We start from the raw sequence: 13,664 nt of genomic DNA, 5'->3' as shown, positions 1-13,664 counted from the left end.
TTTTTTGTGTGGGCAATGTTTATAAACTTCCTCCTCCCCTTATCCTCATGCAACATCATCCAGAGTCTCCTATTCCTAAATTAAGAAACTGAATACTTTCTTCTCACTTAACCCCTTGCTTTGTTCCTTCCAGTAAGCTGTTAACACCTCAAACTGTAAGTGAAGATAAAAAAGCAAGAGACATCCATCTTCCCTGTTCCATATGTAAACAAGCTAATATTAATCTTTATCCAGCCCTCAAAGTCTGTATGCAACATTTTTCCCCCCACAAAGTTAAGCCTTTCCCCTTCCTTTTCCCAACTACCAAGGCCACTGCTGTCACTGTACTTAAACCAGATGTAAATGCTTCTCCTTTCCAGTTATCTGGAATTTACGTAAATCTCTCTACAGTCTTTTAGAAGTCACATTCTTCTTTCATTGTCTGACATTATTCATCTTTCTGAATCACACTCCAAAGTAACTTCAACATGCCCGTCCTGTTCATGCTGTTCTCTCTCTCAAGTTCCCTGCCAAAGCCTGAATCACTCTGAACATCTCACTTATTTCTCCTAAGCCTCTTTTCTCTGTGCCACTCAACAGGTCATGCTGCCACCCAAAGTCAACTTGCCACTTCAGCAGAATAACCAAATCTTACACTAGACCTCTAGAGAATTTGCATCTATAGTACTCTACAGAAAAGTAACTCCTTCTAGGCAAAGATCACTGAAGCCTCAATCAATCCTCCCCATCACTGTTCCATACTACAGAGTATCTTATCTGAGCTTAAGATATGGAAAGTAACAATTTATTAATCAGAGAGACAGAAAAGATAAAAGGACCAGTAAGTACCTTTATGTCTGTTAGGTGACAAAAAAGGTACAATGGTAAGCATCGTACCTGTCAATTCTGGCATTTTAACACAGAATCCACAACATATTTAACAATTCAAACACACAAGGAATAACAGCAGACCTTTATTTTAACACATGCACTGCAGTGATGCAGTAATTTTAACACCAGTCTTCTCTTTGCACAACTACTAATCAATCAATTTTTAATTACTTAAATCACATTTCTAGGTGGAAGCAGCATTTAGTGCTAAGAACAATTAAGAAAACCCTAATGTTAACTATATCTTGGGAACTGTTTGCATACATAGTGCAGCAATCATACCTATTTTCCAACTGGCCTTAAACATGGAAAAAAAATCTGTCAGCTATATCAATTTGCATTTGAAAGTTCTAACACAGACTTGTTTTCCTTTTAAAAAAAATCTACACTATAGCAACAAATAAAGACTCACAGTGTGTATATATTTGCTCAGAATCAATTCAGCAACTTCAAAAAAATACACTGTTCCCAGTTTGCTGAATTGCTTTATACTGCCTCTACCTTAAAAACCTACATTAAAAAGTTTAAAGAAAAAAAAATCAGTTCTCCAACTCTTTATAACATTATCAGTTGAAAAGGAAGGATTTACAAGCACCACTGCCTCATCTATCAGTATGTAATTCAGGTCCCCTGGTGTTTCTGGGAATAGATTACCAGACATTCCTGCACATCCAGCATCCCTGTGCTCAGGCAGACTTATGCAGCAATGTTCAAGGGAAATGCTGGCCTTGGCACAGCAAGCACATTAAGTTGTCTTCCAGTTCACAAGTTTCTTTGCTAAAAACCACCACCCCCACTGATTGTGACTGATTTCTACATTTATCAAGCTCACTTGGAAACACACAGGCTATAACCCGTGTCCCAGCAAATGCCCGTGTGCTCAGTTCCACCTACATGAGTAATCACACTAACAATCAATGAGAACATCCATCCTTGCAAAGTTCAGTGTATACATAACCATTCGCAGGACATCTGCAGTTATACAATATACTGATCACCATCCTGTATCATAAATGAGGGGTCACTACTAGTTTATAGTCAATAATATTAAGGTATTTTCTGGGACGTATACAAGAGAACTAAAGCACCCGAGGAAATCAAAGACTTTATCCTCCTGTTTAGAGGGAGGCTCTGGTCAGGAGTATTTAGTGATGCAGAAGCTGTAGGCCATGGAAGAACTGTCCCCCATGTATATTAAAAAAAATTAATATTAACTGCAATAGTTGAAAATAAGGCTGAAGAATACTTCTATTGGCTCTCCAAACTGAAACCATTTTAACAGCACAACTGTACAATACAAAAATACAATACACCAAATGAAGAGCAAATTTCTGCAAGTTTCAGTAGCACTCTGGAATTCTACATAGGTTATTCAGACTTCATGAACAGCTTATATACATGGGAAACAGTAAAATTCTTCTTTATGTATGATTTTAAAATACATATCTTAGGAGTGATTTTTGTTTTGTTTTCATTACCAGTATCTCAGAGGGGAAATCAACTCCCTCCAATAAAACTAAGAACAAGTAAATACTAGGTGTTGAAGGCAAACAACATTGTTACAGTTCAGGATTAAGAGTGTTTAGGGAAATACTGCACTTTTTTATTCTATCTTGAAAATGTACTTTCCTACCTCCTTTCAACTGGGATCTTTTTAAACACTGAAAGTGTTAGCACATTCTTACAAAAACACAGCTTTTCAGATAATGTGAGAAATGGATAAAGAAAAAGGCTACAATGCAACATAGCTTCCACTGGTTTTTGCCCTGCAAGTGAATCTGATTCACCAAGAGCCCCACGCACCATGATGAATCTGCAGCAATATGACCAGGACTTACCCTACTGAAATGCACATACTCACCCCAAAGCATTCAGTACCAGTGCATATGAATCTAGATCACACCCACATTTCTTTGCCCTCTAAAGCAACCTTTCCCTCTTCAGGAACCTAGTGTATGCTCACAAGAACTCAATTTCTTGCACTGTGGTGGGATGGAAAACCAGCTTTAATTTTCATACTGACAGAGTTCAAAGTGCCTCTATAACCTACAGTTAAACCCATATCAAAACCCAAATAATCAATACAGCAGCAGCTAAAGAATTCCATAAGGCAAAAGGCCAAAGATTTTTCTCCTGCAGAAGAGATTACAGGAATGATGAATGATACTAGAGTAAACAGAATTTTAGACTAGCTTTCTTCTCTTTGCAATGAAGGATTTAGGGTATCCTTTCAGAAGATTCCCACACACACACCCTTTTTTTTAGTTATGCACCTCTATATGGAAGCACTGTGGTGTTCATTTAAAACAAAAAACCAAACTACACCCTCCAACATTAAACACCATAAATTTAAAAAACTGGTGAAAGAAAAAAGGAAACTCCACAGACCACCCTTCAGGGATGAAATGCTAAAGATGTCTTTTTTAATCAGTTTGTGAAGATCTACAAAAAATAAAAAGGATCACATTCTAAAGGTTCAGTGCATTCAGCAGCTATACAGTTTTGCTGCCTATTCATCTTTAAGTTGACTTTCAAAAATAACAGCCTAGCTCATCAAAATATACATTTTCCATTTGCTTTTAAATTAACATAATAATAAAAAACATTTAAAGAATTCACAATCAATAGCATGACTAAGTTTCAGGATCATCTACAGCATATAATTTAAAGGTTCAAGATGCCAATATGCAGCATGTGGCAGGCCTATATGCTCCATGCAGCTTGTACACTTAGGATAATCTCTAATAATCTCTATGTTCAGATGTCAGTTGGTTTCTTCCAAATAGTGTAGAATACCCATCTGGAGAAAATAAGTTAAGGGAAAAAAAGCAAAGTCTGTAGTACAGAGTTAAAATGGAAGTAGTTCTTTTCACTTATATTTCTATTCTGAAAACTTCTGGTAGGTCAAAGATGAAATATGTAAAAAAAACAACTCAAAAGTGACATCTCCCTGGATCATCTTTTCGGCTCAACAGTTCAAAAGAGTAACCCATTTCCCCTGAAAGTGAATTCCTTTGCAAACCCATACTTTATTTATTGCTGTAAATTTTTTCAGGTGGTGCATTTTTTTTTCATTGCAACCAGTGAACAAACTACAGAAGTACTCTGGGAAGAGTGATCGAAACATCAATCAGGAGTTCACCAATTTGGGATCTCTCTTGCTCATCTTCTCAATGGTAAAGTAGCAAGCCTGAGCAGGAGAGACATCCAGCCACTTAACTTGTGAATCTCTAAAATACACCATCAGACAAAATTAATACCTACATGTTCAATAGCTGAACACTAGGTGTCCAGGTATCCTATTGGGAAATGTTTACTACCTCTTAAATGCCTAAATGGGTTCTGTTGAATGCTCACTTCACAGATACATCTAAATTTTGCTCAGGCTTTTCTCTAAAAGCTTCTGTGGCATTTGCTTTAGGTACATAAATACTTTTCAGAAAGCAGACCTTTATGTTGCCCAGACTGAGCTAGAAGCAAAGAGAACAACTGGCAGCTGTATCAGTGCTCTTTGTGCTGCTCCTCTGAGCAGAGATGGACCCAGCTTCAGCACAGCCATAGAGAAGCCATGCTCAAACCCTTGCTCTCTGAGGCATTCCTGGCTGGACAGACAACCCATCCTCAAGAACTCCCTTGCCATGCTGGACACACGAGGGAGCTCAGAGCTACATAATTCTACCTGCTTCTGGAGAAGACAGGAGAATAAGATATGAACATCACCATTTTTAGAGCTACAGCAACAGCTGCAGAGTAAGGCATAGATTTCTGGGATTTACAACTTAGCAAAACTGAATAGCGATATATGTTCTTCTGTTTACACAGCAAGGTCACATACACTCCAGATGGGAGCCTCCATGTTCACCATAAGGTCCTGGTGGAGAGCTCAGAGAGGCAAACACTTAAAATAGAGAGCTGGCTTTTATGTCAACAGCTACTTCAACTTCAGACAACCCCACAGCACTGGTAAACACCACAATTTCAAATAATTACACAAAATAACAGTTCTTGAAGTAGGCAAAAAACAATGGAAAGTAATAGCCAGCTTAGTACTTTGGCTGCATTCAGGTACCATGCAGGTAACTTTGGGCCATATTACAAAAATGAACATTTGCCTAAGTAAAAAGATTTGTTCAATGGCTCAGAAGATTTCAGGGACTTATGTGAATGTCACAAATGTGTCACATTCCTCAGAAAATTTTTTTTTTAAATTACTTGTCACAATTCTACTGTAAAATATCACATCTCAGTCATCTGTGAAGCAGCACTTAAATATAACTTTTCATTCAGATACATACTCCTATGTGGAAATTAACTTTCAAGAAAGGTGCTAACACATCCCTGAAAGATAAAGGGCTATCAGAAGTCCAAGGTCAAATTAAAAGTTAGAGTACTTACTCGGGACTAATCCTTTAATATTTCTCTACCTAAATCATTATGTTATTGTTAATTCATTCAGAAAACACAAACTAATTAAGTCTGCCCCATTTCTCTAAGAACTGCTAACTTCCAACCTCTGTTATACCTATTTAAGAGCAAGTTATAAAATATTTTTGGCAATAAATATTTTAAATCATTCAGCTAACTAGAAACTTTTAGATGTACTTTTCAAAGGAATGAAGTAGCATTTCCTAGGCAACAGATTCAGAAACATTTTACATATTTCCTAATAAACACTTCGAGACTTCGAGGATGCATACTTCTAATTGCACATGTTGTATTAAGGTCTGGCAGTTGTAAAGGCAAAAATATCTATCTTTCAGTTTCAGAAAAATTGGTTATCTCCCCTTTTACTCTTTGTCTTGAAAATGTTAAGATCAAATATGAGTTTTATGGGAGAGCTGAGAATGAGAAACAGGAGCTTGTTACAGTCAGTATGGAGTCCAGAACAGCAGCTACAGCATTAAACAGTACCAAGATTAGAAACACAGAAGAGAGGCAAAACACACATTGAACAGAAGAAAGGCTGTGGCAGTTTCACACAATGTATTACGAATAAGCAGATCCCAGAAAGATCTCTCCTATCAAGAGAGGGACAGCTGCAGCAAGCACAGCCCTGCAGAAACGCTTCCTGGTAAAAGCTCAAGGCAAATGCAGGCAGCAGAAGTACCCTACAGGAGATCAAAATGCCCCCCTAGAGTTAATGGCTTGAAGCTGAAACTTCTAGCTCCTTGTATAACTTGACTGCCATCCAGAAAATAAAGAAATTCTGAAGGATTATTTTCAGGAATGAGGTGTTGCCCCAAAATGCGTATACCCCTCTACTTGGAATACTTTTTTTTCCAGTCACATTCATTAGTAATGATTGTTAGAAATCACTTTTTTCCACCATTAAAAACATCCAGTTTGAGCTGTATATTCAAGAACAGATCAAAGAATATTTAAATGTCTGGATCATGCTGATCCTTATAAAGTTAGTTTGGGTATTTATTTTTTTTTTTATGAAAGAAAAAAGGATGCAGCCTTGCCAGAACTCCCAGGCAGCATTACCCTCATCATATCATTTATCCTATATCACATAAACAATACACTTGGAAACACTCAAGAACATTAACAAAAACACTGCCTGATCTTGAAAGGTGATGATGATTTTGCCAGCTGTGAATTTATGGCACCTTTAAAAAAATAATTCCTGCAATTATCCTCAAAATAAAGTTGCAGTAGTACATCTACAATGAAAAAACATTAATAGTGTTTAAATTAGAAGTGCCTTCTTGTACTTGAGTTCATTACCTCCTAGCAATCTAGGCTTGCTTGATTTATTAATATATACTCTCTGCTCTTTTTTCAGCTTTTAAGGATACAATTCCATGTAGGAGGGAACACACACGGTTTCTTTTGAAAACTCCACAGGACAATAAAGCCTGCTAAGCTGTTCTTCATACAGAGTCAAGGCATCCGTCAGATTGATACAGTTTCCCTGAAGAAAAAAAAGACATTTCTCAGTTACAATCAAACAAATATGCAAAATTGCAGATGAATATATACATTTTGACATTAATGCAAGGCTCCCACATACTTCAGAACCAGAAACATGCTGTTCCTAATATTTAATATTTACAAGGCAAATACTGAACAGCTTGTCTTCATTCTCCCTACAGCAAACAACAATTTGTATCTTTTCAAGAAAGGTTAAGTATGGGGGGTATTATCTATCTTCTCATTAGCAGAAGCAACCATTACATTAGGACTTCCAGTTAAAAAAGACCACCATGTGTTGTTTACCTATAACATCTACTCAACCACCATTTTCTTTATGATTACTTAAATATTTCAGTAAACAGTATTAAACATCCAGATTTTCTCAATTATTTAACATTGTCTAAGTCTTAAAATGTTAACACACACTGTAAAGAAACACCACAACATACTCCATTTTAAACAGTCTTCCACAGAGCAGCATGACAAAATAAACCAGATTATACAGAAGTTTTGCAGCTGCAGGCTACACTGTCTTGACTTTCTGCATATCACACTTCTGAAAAGTAAGTGATGCTTATGGTATGTTTTTCTTGGACCTGTGTCTGATCTAAAAATATTAGTATTATCTTCTTTTGAACAAAATAAAAATTAGTGCTTAGATCTTTTTTCTTAACAGCGTAACTATGAAATATCAGACACATCAAATTCACAGCATTGCTTGCCATAAAAACAAATAGTAGTCAAACACATCATTCTTTGAATAAAAACACTTTTCAAGGATTACAAATGGTAAAGAATTTAAAACCAACCAAAACACAATTCCCCCCTCCTAACTATGAGCACCACCTTGTCCAAAGCTAAGTATTGTTAAGCAGAAGTTACTGCAACAGGTACCTGGGATGCCCATATAGAGAAAGTTCTAATTAGAAAAGTGACGTTCCATGTCCATAATGGCTTTGAGGATTTAGCAATAACAGTGAGGCCACAGAACACCAGAATGAACAAATGCAAACTACGCAAAACAGAAGACAGTTGTGCAAGTCTAATAAAAAAATCTTCCTGTCAAGTTTCTCTTCTACATAATTGACTAGTTGATATTTCATAACCTTAAATACAATGCACAAGCTATTTGAATGCTAATTTAAAATGCAGTGAAGTTGAATATGATCACCACTGCATGGCCTACGAATTAGTCAGCTTTTGTTTGGCTGGTATGAGCGGCTGAATACAAACCTGCCACATACAGCTGTACTGTCACTGTGGCACAGCACAGAGACAAGACATTCTGCAATTCTGGTCAATGAGGAGGTGATGTCTATGGTCTTCAGCACACTGACAGCCAGGTGAACTGATTTGTGGTCTTCTACATGCTCCATTTCCATGAGGAACCTTCAGCTCAATATATAGGGCCCCAAATATGGATGCCCAACCATGCTGCACACTATACATGAACAGCAAGTTATAAAATGATGACAAACCTACCCTGACCACACAGCATGTGCACATCTGGTCATAAGTAGGGCAGGATGAGACATCTTCAGAGGACATGTGCCCCCATTTTTCCTAAATGGTATGGTTTACTAGCTTGTAGCATATATGCCTTTTACCTTGACCTAGCACAAAGGCTACTTTCTTCATCTGATTTCTAATCAGTAGGAACAAAAGCATTAACCAGCATTTCTCCAGAGTTACTTTCAACATAAAAATTCCCCAGCTTCTCACATATTTTACCACTTCTAGTAGAAGAATAATGTGGACTACAGAAGACAAAAAAAGCAAACAAAAAACCAACATAATAGAAAAAGCAAATTTCATGTTAATGAATCACAATTCCTAGTAGCCTAGCACATGAGCCAAAGTTTCACAAAATGACAAGATACCCAAAGCACAAAAGTTTGCTGCTTATCTCAGATCACAAAACAATAGTCTAGATGATACAACAATATGAATTACAGAGAAAGGTCTAGTTAAATACATATTAAAAAAAATAGTTCTTTACCAATACCGCTGGCTTCTTGACTTCTAGATGACTCTTTCTGTTCATGACTGGACAGGCCAAAAGCCTTCCAGCACAAGCACTTCCAAGCACAGTACTGCTTTTGATCTTTAAAAGTCTTGAACTTTGCAAGAAAGAGACAAGAACAAGAAAGCCTAAAGCAACAGACTCCAACTGTAGAATGGCAGCATCTTCCCTCTGCCCTGAATGACTTCTGGAAAAGTTTGTGCATGCGCGCACACTTTCTTTCCAGTTACTGAAGGAGGGATCTTGTCCCTTCCTGCCTTTAGATGTGTGTAACTATCATATGACTGAAAAAAATGCAGATTGTTCAACTAAGAAAAGAGCTAGATCTAATTAAAAACTATAGCTCTCTTACTCAATATTTTAAAATCTCTAACTTGAAACAAAAGGTCAAGATTTTTAGGACCCCAGGATCAAAGGATTTATTCAGCACTTCCAAAACATCTGCACTACCTATGTTTCACACATGTGCTATGTTTTGCTAAGACATTGTGAAGCTTTTAACTCTACGATAACCGTCTTCAGGAAAGCTGCATTCTGCTTTTCAGTGCTCCCAGATTTTTAAAAATGGCCTTAAAGTGATTAAGCACACAGACACAACTGAAAGGTAACAGTCACAAAGCAAGGAACTAAAATGAATTTGACTGACAGATATCACATGTGTTCTTAAAAACAAAGTACAATGTGCAGAAGCTGAAGCAAGCAGAGATCTTACTTGAAATCAGTATATCTAAAACAGCTCCATCTACACTGCCTTTTGCATGTAACAAAAAATAACTACAAAGGAAGTGTATAATGCACATTCTGACTCTGAGACTTAAACTATTTTTTTCTACTTTTTATTGGTAGGCTTTTTTCCACCATGTATTTAAAACATTTTTATTTCCAGAGGAATTGAAAGAAAGACTTAATCCTACTGTTCTTCCTCTGAAATTTTTGGATCATGCTCAAGTTTTCACAAGTGGAAAAGGAAACTTTAAATCCTATACACAGCATCTTTAAAAAATAATATTCTTTAAAGCTCTTGTTCTAAAGAACTTGCATAAAACGTGTTTGACTATCAATTTGATCATATTTCACGGACTAACACATACTTGGTTATTTGGTAAAGGCAGATGATGTGCTTTATTTGAATACATCATATTTGGGTTTGGGTATCAAAACAAGAGATTTGTAAAAAGGTAAGAAATCAACACTGAGCACAACTGCACAAAGCACAGCAATGAACAGACTACTGTAGGACTTGTTTAGTAACCTGTTATTATCCAGGGGACTGTAGCGGTTATTTAGTTCAGCCGCCCTTTACTGACCATATAATTTTGTTTCAACATCAGACTGAATGCAAAAACAAAACTAAAAACCAACCTGTAAGTGTAATTTGAGTCATAAATAGAAAACACTGCTAGGTAATTTATGGAGCATACCACTATTATGGAGGAAGTTTAATAGGATAAAAGATGAAGTAAAAGTATCCAGTTTCCCAGCCTGTCTGTTCAGTATTTCACACTCTCCCTTTTCTAGCAACACACAAATCACTGCATACAGTGTGGAAAACAAGTTACAGGAACTAAAACACCAAGCAATTTTTACTTTTCAAACCCACAACTACCCCATCTCCAAATCAAGATCTTACCTAAAGGTTTAGACACCCCACCTGCCTGTTCTATTAACCTCTACTTCTGGAAACACACCACAAGATTTCACAATTCTGCACAGTAACAATTTGTTTGAAGCTATTTAGCGTTACTCAAAGAGCTAATAATGCCAAATATAAAATCTACAAAACTTATCTTATTTCAATAAAGAAAAAAGTTATTGAAAAAATATCTATTATTAACACCTTTCTGTAAGAAGTGACCAGCTTTATCAGCTAAGACTACAGTATTGATAATGTCAATCACACATGTTCTTGTATTGCTAAAATATGACACAGGGCACCAAGCCCTGAATGCTATACAGGGACCAATATAAATCTGTTCATTTTAACTCTCCCTGTCTAATGAAAATAGTTGCAGTAAAGCAATACATTTTTTGTTCTAAACAGCCTCCATATACTCAAACAATAACAAATATTGAACAGAGTGTTTAATAAAGATTAAAGCAAATGATTATTCTTTAAAGGGAAAGAAGTATAAATCAGACTTTTTTCTACCACACTGTTCAGTCAGTTTTCAACATAAGCAAAAACTCTACCAAACTCCTCTGCCCACCTTTTCTTAGTCAATCTTTGTTCCATGTCAAACAATTAGGCAGAGAAGTAGTGGGGGAATACTGAAAATTTATTTTTTCTCCTTAACAAGCATCTCCTGACACAAGAGTATTTGAGGTAGTTTTAAATTTTGAGATTAACTGATCTGTGTTTATAAGACCTTGTTTTAAACTGATGATTCCTGAACTCTTTCACAGCCTTCACATTCCAAGTCTGCTCAGTGCTTGCACATATTTCAAACAGCTCATGCCTGTCTCCCAGCACCAATTCTTCTGGGCTTTCTTAAGGTATATGTTCTGTAGTACCATGGGATTAGTTTTCAGGTTTCTACAGCACAATGCACAAATATGAACCATAAATACAGTATCCAGCACCACACAGACAAAAAAAACCCCAAACATTCCTTAAAATAAGTAGGGAAAATAAATTGTTTAAACCTTTAAGTTCTAGTTACCTTTACCAACCTATAAGGGGTATGTGTTCACCAACTGGTTACAGGCTGAATTTAGGCCACCATGCTTTCTCCAACCTTAGAAATTAAACTACTGACTTGAAAGCAAATGGAAGGGTCCCTTTCCATACCTGCCTATTTCTTACATGTCATTCTTACATCTTACCTTAAATGTCATTGCTACTGGGCATCCTTGTCTGTGACAGTATATTAGAGAGTTTAATTTTTAATTTAGCATGGCTTTCTGGTTTTGTTTTGTAATGACAAATGCTGGAGTTGAACATGGCCAAGTTTTTTTTTTTTTTTCCTTCCTTGTTTCAAAGTGACTAAGAAGCAGGGAGATATATAGAGCACAAAACACCTAGTATCAAAGCTAGGTTTGAGTTTTGGGTGACAGGAATGGCTTTTAATGAGATACCAGGGACAAACCTGACTGAAAGGCACCTCTACTGGCCAAACAATCAATTCAATTTAATTTAAAATTGAACTCTCAGTAACACAAGGAAATGAAGTGTCTGTCCCTTAAAGACTCCCAAAATGGCAAGAAATCACACAGGCTCACACGTGGACACACATCCATTCTTCCAGCCTTCTCTTTTCACAATGCAGTCAAGGAGAACCTTGCTCCTGCTTTGGAAGTACTAATTAGAAAACCCACACAGCGGCCAAAAAAAGGAGCGTAACTATGGAGCAACATCACAGTGGTCTGGACATTTAGAGGGCAGGGCCACGCTGTATTAGAGAGCAGCCAGGAAGTGACAGCTTGGTGAAGGGCTGCATGTGCATGTGGGAGACATCTGATCCCCTGCACCGGTGATTAAAGCTGTTTACTGGAAGCCAAACCCATGAGCGGTACAAGTCTGTTTCTATCCTGTCTGGGTTGGATAACCCAGACTAGGAAGGAGCAAATTCCTGTTCAGAGGTATTTTTAAAGGTTCCACTTCATAAACAGGCTGAAAATGATAGCCTGTTCAGCCTCAAAGGATTAGATCAGCAGAACAAAAACTTCACACAGAAAAAGGCAGTTTCATAGCTACTCTTAATCCATTCATACAGAGACAACCTTACAATCAGCCTCTGCATCTTACAAAGTAGACTTTCACAGCTGTTGGGACAATTCTCACGTGCTACGTGGAAGGTGCAGGATGGCAATTGTTCACAAAACCTCCACAAACATATCACACTATTATCTGCAAGTACAAATACTCCACTGAATTTGGAGAAAAAAAATATCACAACCTGGGCAATCAAAAATCCCACTGTATAGTATGGCCAATAGTATAAAACCACTTAACATGTTCAGAAACAAGTCACTGGAAAGGTCCATTAGAAATGAAGCTGGACCTCGGGGTACACCAAGCTTTTACATCCTCACTGACTCCCACTGCTATCCCCCATGAGAGTTGGGAACCTGCACCTGTAACTGGCTCCCCCTGGAGAGGGCAACACTGAGTACCTCACAGACCCAGACATCACTAAAAACTTCAAAGCACCAGCCTCAGGAGAAAAAGGAAGAAGAGAAATACAGCAAGCTATATGACCCTTGAGCATCCAAGTAGCAGGATTTCATTCAACAAGTTTTTGCAACCAAGTCTCAAGCACACAGAAAGGGCTGCAAGTTCTGCAGTAGGGGCCCTAAAGCTCACCTCTCTCTGTCCAGGTCCTATGTAGGCTACAAGACTCTCAATATGGATGATGTAAAAACATGAAAAGCAAGGCTGCCACTTGTAGAAAAAAGTTTGTACTCATTGTGATTACTATTTGTGGACACAGGGCAAATTTGGAGGTGTTTTTTTCCCCAATACTCTTAAGCACAAACTTACTACAGCAGTGAATGAGATCCATAAACTGTCCTTTCTATTTTTCCAGAGTGAAAACAAGAAAAAAGTCCTTCCATCCTAAAACTGGCCACATATGTTCTTGCATCCCTTAGGAATACAAGCAGCCTGAAAAACCTTTCACAGGCAGAATCTCTCTAAATGTTAATAAACAGCTGAGGCAATATTGGTTATCAGTCTCCACCTAGTGGTAAAAGGGTATTCTGCAATAGCACTTGGAGACTGAGGATCACCATGGAATCCCCAGGGAACAACCAGTTATGTTCTAGCAGCATGCCAAAAAAAAATTCTCCTGATTATCTCAAGTCATAAGCATACCTAGATAAATTATAGTTATTTAAAAAATAGATAGCTACT

At 37.3% G+C, this 13,664-nt stretch overlaps 1 protein-coding gene across 1 annotated transcript in view; it reads right to left on the bottom strand.

The window, feature by feature from the left end:
* Positions 1–3,263: 3,263 nt before the first annotated feature.
* Positions 3,264–13,664, bottom strand: part of SMS (spermine synthase) — a 51,606-nt gene continuing 41,205 nt past the window's right edge. The window contains exons 10-11 of the mRNA XM_080354977.1: positions 6,672–6,787; positions 3,264–3,670 (exon numbers count right to left, since the gene is read on the bottom strand). Of these exons, the coding sequence (XP_080211103.1) occupies positions 3,628–3,670; positions 6,672–6,787 (159 nt within the window). The 3' untranslated portion in view covers positions 3,264–3,627. The remainder of the gene's footprint in view (positions 3,671–6,671; positions 6,788–13,664) is intronic.

Source organism: Nesoenas mayeri, assembly GCF_963082525.1.
Source record: "Nesoenas mayeri genome assembly, chromosome: 1".
Taxonomy (NCBI): domain Eukaryota; kingdom Metazoa; phylum Chordata; class Aves; order Columbiformes; family Columbidae; genus Nesoenas; species Nesoenas mayeri.
The sequence above is the reverse complement of the archived record's forward strand: the minus strand, read 5'-3'. Positions and strand labels throughout refer to the sequence as shown.